Genomic DNA, 16070 nt, shown 5'->3' with positions numbered 1-16070 from the left:
CTCATCCTAGTGAACTAAGAAAAAGGAGATTCAAAGGTTTACACTTCAACGGGGCTGGAGGAGCATTAGCAAAGTGATCTGAACAATCTCCAACGGTCTGCACAATGAATGGCGAGGCATAATTTAGTCAGGTTTATGGTTTTATAGCAGCTTCCAAAACCAAGAGGTTTTTCATAGCCATGGGGCGACTGAATCTGAACGCCTTTGGGAACGGTGCATAAATCGGGAGCCACCTCTTTTTCTTTCCTGAGGTCATGCGTTAGAGAAGCCTGTTGCTGCCACGGGAGACATTGCAGGGGAAAGCTAGAGCATCCTTACACAATGCAGCTTCTTGTTAGTGACCCTCGTTTAATCTCTACAAGGTATCTCTTTCTGAAAGTACAAAGGGGAGCAGGTGATGGGCAGGGATGTTTGAGCTGATACCATGCTCACCAAGGCAGCGCATAAAGCAAGGGAGTAAGAGTCAAAGCTCCTTTTAAACTAAGTTTTCATCTCCTGCTCCATGAATCCTTTTGGAGAACCTTCCCCGTCAATAAGCATCAAAGTTTGGGGTTTTCTGCCCTCAGATCATCCCACTGAGGAGAAAGATGGGTGAGGAGCTTTAGGACAGAAGAAAGACGATACTTTTGCCTGTGACTGTTTTGGAGATGCTACCCAGGAAAACTCTCACTGGCACGCGATGACCTGGACTCAGTCCTTTCCATGGCATGATACAAGAGGAGCCGCTCTCCTCGTGCTTCCTTTTGGGCAGATCTCAGCTAAACTACAGGTTAGACCAGTTGGACGGTGACTATCTACCAGTTGAATGAAGCTCCCAGGTCTGTGAAAGAAGGAGCCCAAACATCCAACTCGGAGCTCCCCCTCCTAGAAGCAGCCTTTCCTCAAAAGCAGGCAGGGGACTCGGAGAGGTAAAAGGAGAGGAAGGAATTTGCAACCTTTTACCTGAAAAGCCAAAGAGAAGACAAGGGCTCCCTGCTGTGCCCAGAGGAGATGGGGATTCATGACAAGGTGCAGGGGATGCGCGATGGGGATCGGCCACATGGGCTGCGTGCTGCCGTTCCCCACTGGTCCTCAAACCGAGCTACGGCAGCAAACGTCACAGGGAAGGGGAAGGGCAGCAGACAATGTGCCTGGGGGCTGAGGACAGTGGGGACAGGAGAGTGCCCTGCCCATCTGAAGGAAAATTTGGCAGATTGCCTCCACAGGCTCTCCCCCAGGATAGGAAATGGGCAGAAAAAGGGAAGAAGAAGGGGAAAGGAGGAAAGGATGTGAGGGGGAAAAGAAGCAGCGAGAAACAAGTCAAGGAAAGCTGATGTGCTTTGAGGAAGCGACTCCTTAGGAGAGACACTAGGAAGATCTCTGCCAAGGGGCCAGGGAGTGGGACCACAGGGATTTATAGGACATGCCCGAGACAAACCAGCAAGGCATCCTCTTTGGGAGGAAGATGAGCCTTGCTCTTGCACATATGCCCTGGGAAAGGCAGGGAAACCCAGCAGTGCTGAGGGTGCTGGAGGCGTTGGATTCCCGAGATCAAGAGCTGCTAGCTGTGCTGACGCTGTTTCAGAGGTTCACAGCCCCTCAAATCCTACGTGTGGTTAAACACTCTTACACCAACTAGCAGCCTGTTTGCTCCCTCCCTCACCCAGAAGCATGCCCGCGCTGTATGTCCCCCCCAGCTCTCCTCTAGAGACATTAACTTCATCTTCACGTTATCTATGAAAGAGTATTTAAAGCCAAAACACACACACACACACACACACGCACGTGCACAAACACATAGTTATACACACATACACAAACACATTTTCTTGTCTGCCAAATATCAGCTACAGTGCAATTCTTAAAGAGGAGGTGTCAGTCCTTATACAAATGGACATCTACAGAAATATATATATAATTTTAAGAAAAGAAAAAAAAAAACCTCTCGACAATTCCTTAACATCGGTGGCAGCATGCGTCACTGTAAATGCTAAAGCCGGCTGGTTTCCCTAGTAGTCTCTGCATACCTTGTTCATTGTCACTTGTTTTGAGGGACTCTTCAGACCAACTTCTATTGCTTTTGGCCTCTGACCTTTTCTTGGTGTGCCTTTCTTCTGTGAAGTCTTTGACCTTTGCAGTGGCCTCTGGCTGAACAGCCTCAGCTAAATCTTTCCTGCTTTGCCGGCCCAACTTGCCGGACGGGGATCTCTCTGGTGACACCTGCTGCTCCCATAGTTCCCTAAGATGCTGCAGGTGACGCTGCTTTTTGGGATGGAGCCCTGTTAATTCAATGCACACCTTCAGGTTGGTCACCTCATTACAATTGGGCTCTTCTAAGTGGTTAGAGGAATTGTTTGTCATTTCCCTCTCAGGCCAGTCATCTAATGGAAAAATAACTAAAAATTAATCAAAAAGCCCCCTCAACTTAAAACAAAAGCTACATTTCACTTTCGGGGCATATAGTCTCAGCTTTACCACCACACTATGCATTTTAAAGGTTCGCTCATTAAGGGTTACATGCACTACAGTAACTTGCACTGCTGTGGCTACAGTGTCCAATGACTAGTGCTTTACCCTTATATGCCAAGATTTTTATATATACATATATATATATATACACACACATATATATATACATACATATATATACATATATATAATTTTAAGTGAAATGACAGTGCTCACATTAGTAACTATCAAGTTCAAAAATGGAAACACATTAAGCCAAAGGGACGTTCCTTTCACAAGACATTCCTTGAGAGAGACCAAAGCAAAATGCTGTCTTACCTTTGGAGTTCTTCTTCTTTTTTGCTTTTGATATAAGCTCATCCTGCAGTTCATCCACAAAGTTTTCATTTTGGCTGCCATCATTTTGCACTCTCTCACCAGAGTGTTTACGCTTCCTGTCCAGACGTGGACATGGATGTTGGCCAATATCTTCTGTTGGCTGGTCTTCTGCTTTTTCATATATAGAATGTCTCTCTAAATAACATTTCTCATTTGAGAGCTCTTTTTCCTCTGGAGTTTCAAGAAAGTGACCTTGGTTGTTTTCTGTACTAGTAAAGTTACCTAAAAATAAAAAAAACAAACACCACAAGACCCAGTAAATACATAACAATTCATTGTGAGAAAGCTATGCTCTCTGATCAATGTGATCTCCACCATGACTTATGGCTTATGAGGCATGCAAATAAACACAAAATCTGACTTCAGGACAAGTCTCCTCTGGTCAGCCTAAGGCAGCCGTTTTCTCAACAGCTAAGTACAACTCCCCCTCCACAAGCACGATACTTTGTGCTGTTTTTACATCGATTTAAGAAGTACAACATTCACAATACTTGTAGCCATAGAAACATCACAATGTGCTTTTTTTAAAGAAACATCTTTAGGTATGAAAGCACAGACCCTTTTCAGAAAGCGACCTCACCCCCCAAAACCATAGTAAGTAAAAATCCAAGCTTCACTTTGCAATGACTTTCTTTTCAAAAATACCTTCTGATAATAATAAAGTACTAGTCTTTCGCTAATTCCTAATCCTTCCCTAACTCCTCGCCTCAAATTGCAGAGTCTGACTTAGAAACATTCGTCCCTTCTTCTGGAGATACAAATGGGATATGGAGCACACACATACGTACATGGGAATACCACGAATAATAGCTGTGGTATTTTGCAAAAAGCACTACCTGAATCCAAGCTTATACAAAGGCTTCCTCACTTCAAGTAACCAGCCAGCCCCTGTACATCACATGATCTTTGTCACCTCCTTTTAAAAAAGACCTCACTTTTTTCAGGGAATATTTCCAGCAGCAGCAACCAGGCGAATGTTTAAAAGCTTACCAGAAACTAGTTTGACAAACTAGCCCCAAAACACCTATATCGCCATGCTTGCTCTAACTTCAGCTTCCCCTCTCCTGATACTGTTCCCCCCAAATTTGGAGACAGCTTAAGCAATTTTAAATGGATGCTTGACTTAAAACAGCACTTCATCATCATCTTGAATAGGTATTTTTTCTTGGGTTTACACCAAACTAGCCAAGGCCTGATTCGGCAGACTCGCAGTACAGACTGCAACACAGTTAACTGGCTTCCTATTTACAACTCTCACAAACAAGTTGGTTTTCTCATTTCTCAAAATTTTAGCCCTCCTGGCTGACCACTATACTCTTTCTGCACGTCTGCTGCTGTTTGGCAAACTGTCTGTATGCTCTGTCCTACCTTCCCACGGCTCACTGTCCCTTTTCCTCTTCCTCCTCCTTGCCCTTCCTCCTTCTCCCACTTCCCTTCCTGCAAACACATCTGCTGGTTTCCTACCCGGACTCCTGACAGCTCCGTTTCTCTTCGCTCCCCCTGACCCTCCCCATCCTTACTCAGCCTCCTCCCCCGTACACCCTTCAGCTTCTGCTCTTCTACCTCACCAGGACAGACGTTGCTCCCCTGCAGCCCCCTCTCCCTTCCTGTCCCCTCCGAGACCCACCACCACACCAGCGTCCAGGCACTGGCAGCCCCTGGATGCAGCCCAGTCGCATCCTGCCTTATCCTGGGAGCACCTTCCCACAGCTGTGCCAACACCTTCTGCCTTCACGACTGTCCTTGAAATCCCTGTCGTCAGCAATGGAAGGCTGAGATGGAAAAAAACCCCAAACCTCTCTGATGAGATTTTTCTTTACCACAACTTGAAAATGGCTCCAAGAAGCACCCAGCGCTCTGGAGACGTTTGCAGGCACCAGAGCATCATTTTTACACTGCTTGGGCAGCTGCCTGCAGGGCTGCTTTATAAAACAGCAGAAGATATTTGGCCAAGAAAAATCAAAACAAAAGTTGACTTTTTCCAGGTGAGCGGGACACTCAAGCCATTCTGCTATTTGGCGATGCTCCTCTCCGCAAGGCCGTCTGGCCAACACTTGCTCCCTTCAAGATTTTAAAACGCAGTTTGTCACATTTCTTTCGGCCAGTAATGATGACATGTTCCAGAAAACAGGTACTTCAGCTTACTACAACTGTGCCTCTAATCACCAGCGTCCCCCCAAACCAGAATGTATCTGGCAACACCCCGTGCTCCCACATCTGGCACGAAGATGCTGCCCAACAGCTGTACCCTATAACCACACCAACAGCACCAGCAGTCCTGTTTCACACGGGATAAAAGAAGCTGGACCAGCCACGTTCTAAGTATCACCTTAGAAATGCTCCTATCAGATTTCACTTTACATTTTTAATGCAATCTGCTATTTTTCCCCCTTACATAAGGAAACATTATACTTCCATGCTCAGTTTCCCTGAAGAGATCAGGTAAGGGCACTCATAGCCTTCACGTCTCCAGCAGTACCAGCAACTACACCACGGTTCACTGAGAGTTGCTAGATTGGGGCAGCTTTCCTGCTCCTAGCACTGTCTGGCCTGAGAAAAGGCAGGCACATCCTGACCAATTCCTGGAGAAGCTTTCGCAGGGTCAGAGGAAGTAGCAGGCTGTAGCGGGGCGGGGCGGGGGGGGGGGGGCTGATGGTCTTAATCTTTGGGGCTTGCAGGAAACAGCAAGCTAATTCCAGCCTGCCACCACCGAAAGCGACCCGCTGCAGATTAATCCCTTCTCTGTCTGCAAGAGGACTTGGCACAGGGATGCCGAGCGCCGCTCGCTCAGACCGTCTGTGCTAAAAAATAAAAAGGAGGGGAGAGACATTTGCTGTAACCTCGCTAACAGCTCATCACCATCGGCATTCCTCTGGGGCTCCGTGTGTGCGCGGGTAACAGCACGCACCTATTGAAGTTTATCCAAAAAGCTCTCGCTGCCAGCAGCTCTGCGACACCTTTGCCTCCACTCTCCGGTCACATCCAAGGGAGACCCCTCAGGCGACCAGAGCTACGTCTCCTTGGCCGCCGAGCCAGAAATCCCTCTCAAGAACTGCCCACCACACACACGTCTCTGAAATCCACCCTGCTAGATGCGGTTAAGACCATTAGAGGAACGACATCTCCGCACGTTAATCCAGATTGCGTAATCATCCTGCATCGACACGGGAGGACAGCGGCGGCGAAGCCGGGGAGCCGCGTCCTTGCCTATCTGCTCCACTGCCGACGCTCCCCGCCTCTTCTACAGCCGGATTTTCAACGCGAAAGAACAAAGGTCAGCTGCTGTTCGGGACGCAGCATAACCCACAGGCTGTCAGGCTCTCTAAGCAGCTTGCAAAGACACGTCGCACGCCCAGAGGTTCTTCCCCTTGGCACAGCGGTGACCGCCTCACGGAGCGCAGGCTCTATTAATATTTTACCACCGGATTCCACTCTGTCCTCAAACTGTTTTGCAAGCAACCCGGATCAGACACAATGTCTCCCCAAATTAAGATATAAATGTCAACATGAGGCACAGCAACATAAGCATATCTTGCATGCCCAACAAGGACAAGGAGAATTTATTTGCTTTTGTTCCCCCCTGCCATGTATCTACAACATCCTTTTCTCCACCCAAGGAAGAAAACAACAACAAAATACTTGGTGTTTTCGTATCATCATTATTCAAACAGTGACGAGGTAGCCAGAAACACAGGATAAATGCTGAGTTCTCATAGCAACACACCTCTATGAGTAAGGAGATTAAACTCCTGAACGTGTTCCTTCCTCAAGCCTCCAGCATTTGCCAGTCTCACACCAGCTGTGAGAACCAGCACCAACAACTCAAACCATTTCTCACTGTCCTACCCAACTAGAAACAAGGAAGAATTAAGAAGATGCGTCTTCCCATATGGTTCCTGCCTGAAGCAGCATCTCCTTAGTTCACGGGTTACAATCTCACAAGAAACAGTTACACGCACGCAAACACGCTACTCAAAAAAAAAAAAACCAACTTTCCTTCGTTTTTCCATCTTTCCTGTTGCTGTCAGCTGCTCTAGACCAGGCCCTCCCATGCAATGCAAACAAGGAAACACATCTTAGTGTTTAAGCTGTGATTCTTTTGTTCAAATAACATGGCAGCTAAAAACAGCCTTTCCTCTTCCCTGGAGCAACCTCTCATTGCGCTCACTTATGCAAGGCACCCTTTATTCATCCCGAGTAGGGTAATGACTATCCAAATGCTAAAAACCCAGTATTCAGCACGGAGATCACAACAACATTAAGAAACTCCCGTAAGTCACCTTCAGCATCCAATTCTGAGTGTCCCATGGGGCAGAGGGAACCCAGCCGATTTCACTTTTCCCTCCAAGTACCTCCGCATTTGTTTCCTTCTGCCCAAGCCCACCGCACTGCACAAACGAGCAACCGCCATTCTCCCTGCGCAGACTTTTGGTTTTTTCCCTTTTTTTTTTTGCACTATGTCCCATCGCGGGAAGGTAATAACTGACCAGGGCAAAGGACATGTTTACTGTCTCCATTTTTCATTTGTTCAGGTATACACACAGCCCAACGAGAAAAGCAAAGCAGGGGATTACCACGCAAAGGGACACTGGCGCCTCGCTCCAATGCCGAAGATCAGCTCTAAAGGCTTTGGCACATTATACCATTTATTTTCACACGTAGAAACTGCTATAACTTTTTCCCCATGACCTCATGCCTTACAATCAGGTTTTTAACATAGCGGATTTTATTTTTCCCAGCTAAGGCTTTAAACTGGCAGTGCCTTCCTCCTATAAAATTAGATAAATGGGTAATTACGCTCCTTGATCAAGAAATTCACAGCTTGTAGAATTTATTCAATCTTTCACACTTGGGTATGATTTTTCAATACCGCTAGAAGAGCTTTGTTACGAACCGACATGCGAACATCACATGCCGTATTGATGCGCGTGTCCGTGCCAATAGCTTAAATCACTTGATCTCTGAACAATCCTATGACTCATGACATATGCATCCCATAATTTATCATGTTTGTGCTATGGAAATGCACTGGAGCAGCATCGCCTCAGCAACATTTACAAGTCACCTTGGCAACAAAGCAGCTACGCGGCTGCTCTCAGAATGCCCGGCAAAACCTAAATGAGATGAGAGAGAATTAAAGCACTTCTACTTTACTCCTTGGCTTTAATTGTTCATTAATTAGCTAATATGGCTACCTCCCTTAAGTAGGGCCTTTTAAAAAAAAAACAACAAAAAAACAACAAACAAAACCAACACCTTTTTAACTCTTCTCCAGAATGCACAATGAAGCTTAAGAAGACTCGGTACGGCAAAGCCATGCACCACCAAGTCAGAGGAAAAGTTTAAGGAATCAGATATCGTGCCTTCATTTGCTTCCAAAAAAGTCCGTACAAGTGCTATACAGCCAGGAAAATGAGCAAGTCCCAGGGCAAGCTAAAAAAAGGAGTTTCCATCCCATCAGATGCCTCTGTAAGCATCACCTGCCTGCGTTATTTAGCCTTTTGTTGTTGCTGTTGTGGTCGCACCGGTAGATTTAGAGGAGCCGAGGGGGCGAGCAGCTGCTAGGGCCCCGATCGGCTCCTGCGCTCCACACCAGGCACGGCTGCAGCCACGTCGAGGCAGCAGCGGAGGAGCCCTGCGAGCCGGCTGCGCCCCACAATCACAGTTTCAGTTGCGGTTTTCCTCTTCGCCGCCAACACCGGGCAGGTGAAGTGCTCGCGGCGGGGGTCGGGCCTAACAGCTCGCCGGTTTTGCTCCTAAATTCCCCCGCTCGCACACATAAAGGCACGCCGCTTTGCTTTTAGCCAGCATTGGATGAACACTACATAAAACGAGGGGAAACATCTTTTCAGCTGCAACACCGCTTGCAGGAGGCAGAAAGGAAAACGGAAGAGGTTGCAAACCATCAGCTAGTTCCCATTCGAAAGCTTTAAAGCCAAGCGCGCCGACAGCGTGATTAGAAATTGGAGGGAAAGAGAAGGCGGGAGATGAGTAGCCCTGGCTCTCGCTGGTGATAAACAAAAGGGAAGAGCAGGCAGAGCGCATTGCCCCTTTGCCCGTCGCTGGGTGAGAGATGCATCAAGACCGCTGGCAGCTCGAGCCCCACCAGAGCCCAAGCCACGACACTAGAGGCATTCAAGAAGTGTGCAACTCGGCTTCCTGATTTATCAGCTGTTATCCCGAGGGGCAGGAGGTGAACCACCACGATAAAAAACTTGTACTGAGACCTGAATCTGTACCGGTAAGTATTTGCTGCTGTAGAGGCAGGCACACAGAAGAGGAGTTCCTTCAGCAGAACAGATCTGTGCTTTTAGGAGTTTAGACATTCGGCCAAACTCTGAAATAGCCTGTTAAGTCAGAGCTAATTAGAAAGAGGAGAGGAACGAACTAACATAAGACTGAACATACTTTCCCTGCTTCCAACAGTCATTTAATAGTCTCAAACACATTTTAGCCAGCAGATTCAAGTGCCAGGGACCTCACTAAATGATGAATTTAAGGACACACCGTATCATTGGCCTTTTGCAAGGATGGGAAGGGGGTGTGTTTCAGCAAACAACGATGCTCTAATGCTCTTCTAATGCTCTTCTTCTTCCCCGCAGCCCCCCGGGGTAGCATGCCCCACACCCCCGAGCCGCAGGCTCTCCCTCCCTTCTTCCCCTGAGCCCATCCCTGACCCTGCAGACAACCGTCCCCCTGCCCCCCTCTCCCCCCCCCGCCAGACCCATCCTGCCCTGCTGCCAAAGCAAGCTGGCAGGACACCCCACTGCTGCCAGTCTTTACGCTTTTCAGTGCATCCAGGGTGGGATTTAACAGAGGACATCACCAGGGCACCCTCAGCCCTCTGAGGAGCAAGGGGGGCTGCAAGGAGGAGAGCCGGGGCGGCAGCCTGCCGAGCTCTCGGCTTTAGCGTGGGGACTGCAAAGGCAGCGGTGCCTTCCTCCCCAAAGCTGCCTCGACATAGCCTGGAGAAAGGAAAGCCCGCTCGGCTTCCAGAGGCTCAGCCTTCCTTCTCCCCACCTTGGTACCTTCCCCACTTCCACAATTAAAACTTTCCCTTGCTGTTTTGCCAGGCTGATTTTTGTTGAGGTTGTTATTTCAGTGACAACAATACCACAGTAACTTGATTTAGGTGAGTAACCGACCAAGTACGATTGACCAGCATGCTCTCTGCCAAAAGCATTAACCAAAGACCAGAACAATAATTCAAAGTTATTAAATTGCCTGAATGAAATTTTCTACTCGCCCTACTCATGAATCTCCACCTAAGGAAGAGCACACTTAACCACTGAGTTACACAATACACACGCACACGCATGCTGCAGTCTGCAGTGTGTTTCCTCTTGTTTTGTAATACTTTCAGCATAGATTTTTTTTCCTTAGTTTTTAAAAAGAAAGTCGCAGCAGGAGGAACTGATCCATTCCTTAATTATATAGGTAAAAAAAAAAATAATGGGAAATTGTTGGAAGCCACATGCTTACCAAGAGTTCACTCAAAAAAAAAGTGGCTTTTCTTGCATACAGTAACAAATCTCCCAGTATCAATCATTTTTTTTTAAAAGTTTATCTTACTTTTAGGACAATGTTGCTAGCACGCATGTTCCCTAGTCCTCTGACACCTTGCCACAGCGTAGAGGGAGCAGCCAGCCCCGTGGGGAATTTTGCAGCCCCCCACCTGCCCAGGAGGACCTGTGCCAGCCAGCCACATGCACCCCCCCAAGCCAATGCAGCAAGAAGTCACCCAGGCAAACCAGTTTCTCATCGTCGGGAGTTTTACAGCCAGCTTTTATGGGTAAGCCAACCTAGAAGATCATGTCCTTCCCCGCTCCCCATCACCCTTCCGTCCTCCATCCTTGGTTTGCCTGGAAGCTACAATATTGGCATTTTCCCAGCGCTACAGCACCTTCAGGAAGCTGAGCTCCTTGTCTCCTCTCACTCTTCCCCCACCTCCTTTCTGTATTAAACATAACCTTAGACCTTTGCTTTTACCGGCTGATGTGGCACTTCCCCAATTAAACCGACGATCTCTTTAAGACAGTAACTTTGGTGACAGTTGACTGTCTCCTGAAAAGCAGGTACAACCGTAACCGGTAACTTGCAGACCCCAAAACAGGCAGGGAGAGCTCCAGCCGCGGCAGCTCTGTACCTGCAGAGGCCGAGGTCATTGACTTTAACCAGCAACACCGCAAGAACACAAAGATTACGCTGCCCGCGCAGCTTTGCTGCAAGCTGCCGCGGCATATAGACACGTACGCGCTTTAGAAAGCCATCTAAATTCGCTTACATCTGTCATTGTCATTTTGGTCAGCAATGGCATCTTCCAGAGCGACAGACTTTGGCTTCTTTTCACTGTTTCCTTTCAAGTTTTCCCAGTCTGCCTGGCTGAATCTGCAGACCTCTGAGTCTTTGGTAGCTGTTTGGCCTTCTCTCTCTTTCATCTCCAACTCTGAGAAGCGCATCATTGCACGCTAGAAAGAGAATTGATATGAAAAAAAAAATCTTGCGATAAAAGCCACTTCATTTACCTTACCTTATATGAAAGCATTTCCAAAGAAAAATCGGCTCAAAACCAGGGTTTGAGATAGATAGCTAGGGTAGGAGTTTAACACACCTGACTTGTAAAACAGTGTTCTAGCATCTATATCCAAATAGCCACACAATTCTTTCATATATAAATATATATATAAAAGATATATATAAATGTATACTGTATATAAAACAAAAAACATTCTGTTTTGGAGGTAAAAAGAGACAAAAACAAAAGGAAAAAAAAAAAAGAAAACACAAAACCGTACAATGAATAAAGACGACCATGGCCCACAAACTTCCCTTTGTGTATTTGGAAATGAAATTTAACTCAAAGGTTTATGTAAGAGTCTAGTAATAAAAATTTGAAGAACTGACCTCACAGTAAGCAGCAGGTAGACATAAAATACTGTCCTCTTGTAATCCTTCCATCTATGTAATTAAAATGGGCACTCAATGGATCATTTAGATAATTTCATCCATTTTTATAAGCATAAACCAATTCTTTTCTTAACAATGCAAAACAATTTGGCTTAACTCATCCCTTCATTAAAAGTAAAATACCTTAAGGATATTCCTATACAATATCTGTCTGTCAACCCTCAGCATCAACCTCAATACCGCTTCCTACTCTTTCCTACGTGTTCGCTTGGCGCAAACGTTGCCTGAGACCCGCTAATACATGGCTGCGACTCCTCTCCGTCAAGCGGCACGTTTGGCATACTAATCACAACTTCTGGGTACGCTTTGCTAGCTGGCACTACAGGCCAGCTGAGAAATTACAGCCAGCGCCAGCGCCAAGGTAACATGCATGCCTGTCCAAGTCCCCTCCGTAACTGCACAAACATTTCATACACGTACATTAACATTTTTATCAGAACTTAGTAAAAGCCCTTCCAAGCTTACTAGCGCGTACATACGTAAATGCCACACATACTATTCTTTACATCGCCTTGCTCTCATTAACAAACTTACTTTGCTATTTAAAACCGTTTCTGGCGAGTACGCCCTAACAAAAAAAATTTCTGATTTCCCCACCTGCGTTGCTTCTCTCAACTTTAATACTTGACTGCGACTTGCAACAGAGAAATAACGACCAAAAGCGCGGCGGTCGTTGGACCGCGCGGACTCACCTGCAACGCCCGCTGCTCCCGGCTGAGCTGGCTGGAGTCTGCGTACAGTTCGGTCGTCACACACTTGAATCGATCACCTACGTAACCGGCAGAGTTTGCGATCCTCTTGGCCAACTTAGACGGCTTGGGTTTCAATATTTTGCCATCGGCAGCGTCTACGTCGTCGGCTCCGTCTTTGGTATAGGTCTGGTTGGCATCGATGCTCGGCGGCGTGGTCCCCATGCAGAATGTTTTTGCGTCCTCCTGCACCTTGCCAAAAGCCAGAGCCGGAGCATCACTCTCGTGAGTGCTTTCCAAGAAAGCAGGCGAAGGCTGGACTGTCACTCTCTCTTTAGGCTGGCTCACAGATAAATCTTCTTTCCTTAAGCCAAACACCGATGAACTCTGGGCTTGCTTGAAATTATAGGTTTCGTGAAGATCATTATTTCTTCCAAACTCCTCTCTCATTACAATAAAATCTCTGTGCTGCGACGCCTGCTCTACCTTGTGCTTTGTAGGGTCATTAGCCTGATTACTGCTTTCGGTAGCAAAGCCGGCTTTCGTTACGTTTGCTTCACTTTTAGGCTCTTGCTCGTCTCGCAAAAGATCCGGGAAGAGGTGTTTGTCGCTTTTGGCCGAGTTTTTACCATGGCCGGAGCTCTGGTGCAATTTCACGCTCTTGTCACCGGGTACTTCGAAATGCATCTTCCCGCTGCTCTCCAGGAGCTCCGGCAACCGGCCCCGCAGAGCCGGATCCTCGTAGCGGACCCTCTCATGAGACCGTGACCTCCTTTCTGCCTTCTCCTCCTTATTGATCTCCAAAGCCGAATGCTGCAGCAGCATGGGGTGCACCATCCCCATCCCCAGTGCATCCTGGTAGGTCATGAACTCCCCTCGCCCCGCCGGCAGGCTGTAGGGGAGGCCAGGTTTGGGAGCCAGGTGGCCAGGGTAGAGGCTGCCGTTGGGCAACAAGACAGGGTGCGGATACACGTGTCCTTTCCCGTGGAGGGAGAGAGGGCTGATGGCTATCCCCTCCGGCACCGGGTACGGGAGGTAACTCCTGGGGTAGGGTAGAGGTGGGGAGCGAAACGCCTCGTTGGGCGGCAGGAAGATGGGGCTGGAGGCCAAGGCGGTCTCGCTCGCCTTGAAGTTGGCTTCCTGGCTGCAGGATTTAGCCACCTTATTGCTGTGTTTCGCGGGGGCAGCAACGGGCTGCCCGACATGCTGTATGACTGAGGTGGTGCTCTCCGCAGAGCTCCTGGCCGTCTTGGCGCAATCCACGTTGGCATTGGGAGCCGGCGACGCTGATGCCGGCCGCCCCCCCACCGACACCGTCCCCGAAACGCTGCCGACGACCGCCTCCGTGCCGCCCATCCTGGGGCAGGAGGAGCTCCGCTGCTGCGGGATCACCCAGTCCAGCGCCTTGTTTTTCAGCTGGACGCTCTTCCCATTCTCCTCGCCGGGGCTGGGACCAGGAACGATCCAGGAGGAGGGAGCTGTGCTGATAATTTCAGGCCTGTAGATGGGGCAGCCGTTCCCAGGAGAAATGGTTTCTTTCTGAACGATGTCGCTGCTGGGCAAGTGCGTCCCCCCTCCCGCCCTGCCATGCACCAGCACCGTCGGCGTCATTTTCTTACTGTGGTCCGACTTGCCGGAGGTTTCTGTATCGACGACTTTCGCCGACAAGTCCAGCGGTTTGTCGGTGACGTCTTTGGTCGGGGTCTGCTTTTCCAGGAGCGGGGGGGACCTGCCATCTTTTCGGTCGTGGCCAGCTTTCCGCGCATGGGGGGTGGCCGGTGGGGGGGCCTCCCCAGCATCGCTGCCTTTGGGAAGCTTCCCGTTGGAGAGGCGGGAGGGTGGAAATTCGCCACCAACGTTCACGTAGGGCTTTGGGAGCGTAACGGCAGAGGAGGGAGAGGTGGTGATCCTGGGGAAGTGTTTGTGGAAATCGGCGTAGGCGTCCCCGACCTGGGTGGGCAGGGGGAGACGGGGGGATGGCCGGGGCGAGTGCGGCAGCAGGAGCGCGGGGTCCGATGGCATATTGGCGGGGGCTGGCTTGGCAGCGGGGACCCGGGGCTGCTTGCTGCTCTGGATGTGGGGGTAGGCATGCGTTTCGACGGGGGTGCCGGGGCTGACACCCATCTTCCATGACAAGCTCTTATCTGGACAGTGCACCAAAGGCGGGATCGCCGGTGAAGCCGAAGCAGTCGAGAGCCTCATGGGCGATGCCAGCGACGAAGGGATGTGGGGGGCAACGTAGTGGGAGGGAGGCAGGTATAAAAAACGTTCACCATTCGTACAGACGGGCGAGTAAGCCAGGTGCTGCGGTAAGCTGTAGGTGGACTGCTGAGGTAGCAATGCCTTGTACATGTTCAACGAATACTTATTTGGTGAGTCAAGGAAAGGGTATATGGTGGGTGTCGTGCCCTCCATATAGGGGTTTACCCAGGGGAGCCTTAGGTAACTAGCACCATTGACACCGAGGGGACTCTGCTTGTCACCCGCAGCTCGGTCCAAACCCAGCGTCTCTCCCGTCGGGACAGAATTTTTTTGTATTCCAGGTGGCGTTTTGTATATAGCACTGAAGCCGTTCGGGGCTTTTGCAGAGACAGCTGCGTTTTCTACCGCTTCGGGGGGATTAGACTTAAACTGTATCTCTGGATTTCTTTCGGGAGTAAATCCGAGCCCGGCTATTGAACTTGTAGCATCCCGGGATTTTTCCGAGCCGAGTCCACACAAGCTGGAATAGACAATACTACTGGGGACTCTGAGTCCTTCTCGCATGAGTCCAGACCTGTCCATACTCAGAGCTGCGAGACTGTCAATGCGATGTGCCGTAGTCGCATCCACCTTTACAGAACAAGAAGTATGTTACTTTCACGTTTCATTAACATGACTACCACTCAAGCTACAGACATGTCAGCATTTGGAAGAGAAACAATACCAATGCAAACACACTGCTCATCGTGAAAATGTACAGAGGCTCATCAGGCTGGAGAATGGGAGAACAGGAACCTACGGAGCAATATATATCACCACAAACATTCAGTACAAAACTCTCCAAACCCCAAATCCATCTGCTAGAAACAAAGGCGTGAGGACCCGTAGCCCAAGCAGCCAGAAGTGGCCCAGAGACGATGCTCGGTGGCACCACTTCCATGCAATAACCAGCTCCTCAGCCCCAGCCCCATCAGAGCAAGTGGATGTGGGCTGGTGACGTGGAGAGCGGTAAGGGAAGGATGGAGAACCTCTCCTCCTCCTCCTCCTCCAGGACCTCTCCTTCCGCCGCAGCTCTGCTCCGAGGCTCGCCACCGCCACACGATTCACGGGGCAAGGCGTCTGAGGATACAGCATGAAGAAAAGTCTGCCATCAAATTCCTTCCCTGCTAGCTGCTCCCCACGTACACTCAAAGAAGAAGAAACCCACCAACTTTGCTGAAACATTGATGTACTTAACGCTTACATGAATTCTTGTTAGACATGCCAGTATGCTGCATGACATTATTCATAAAAGAACAAAAGTAAGAATATGATGTCATAAGACAACACACCCCCACAAAGTCAGCATCAAGAGATTAATGAAATAAATAAAGTCCCATTTCACTG

At 48.9% G+C, this 16070-nt stretch overlaps 1 protein-coding gene across 7 annotated transcripts in view; it reads right to left on the bottom strand.

Annotated features, from left to right (window-relative positions):
• BCOR (BCL6 corepressor) overlaps positions 1–16070 on the bottom strand; it is an 82763-nt gene that overhangs the window by 21284 nt on the left and 45409 nt on the right. For 3 of the 7 annotated variants that reach the window (XM_054808940.1, XM_054809028.1, XM_054808849.1), the window contains exons 4-8: positions 12486–15314; positions 11731–11784; positions 11111–11294; positions 2767–3048; positions 2007–2360 (exon numbers count right to left, since the gene is read on the bottom strand). In XM_054808940.1, coding sequence (XP_054664915.1) covers positions 2007–2360; positions 2767–3048; positions 11111–11294; positions 11731–11784; positions 12486–15314 — 3703 coding nt within the window. The remainder of the gene's footprint in view (positions 1–2006; positions 2361–2766; positions 3049–11110; positions 11295–11730; positions 11785–12485; positions 15315–16070) is intronic. The other 4 variants (XM_054809217.1, XM_054809119.1, XM_054809311.1 and 1 more) reach the window with 4 other exon arrangements.

This window comes from Grus americana, chromosome 1 (assembly GCF_028858705.1).
Source record: "Grus americana isolate bGruAme1 chromosome 1, bGruAme1.mat, whole genome shotgun sequence".
In the NCBI taxonomy this organism is placed as follows: Eukaryota; Metazoa; Chordata; class Aves; order Gruiformes; family Gruidae; genus Grus; species Grus americana.
The sequence above is the reverse complement of the archived record's forward strand: the minus strand, read 5'-3'. Positions and strand labels throughout refer to the sequence as shown.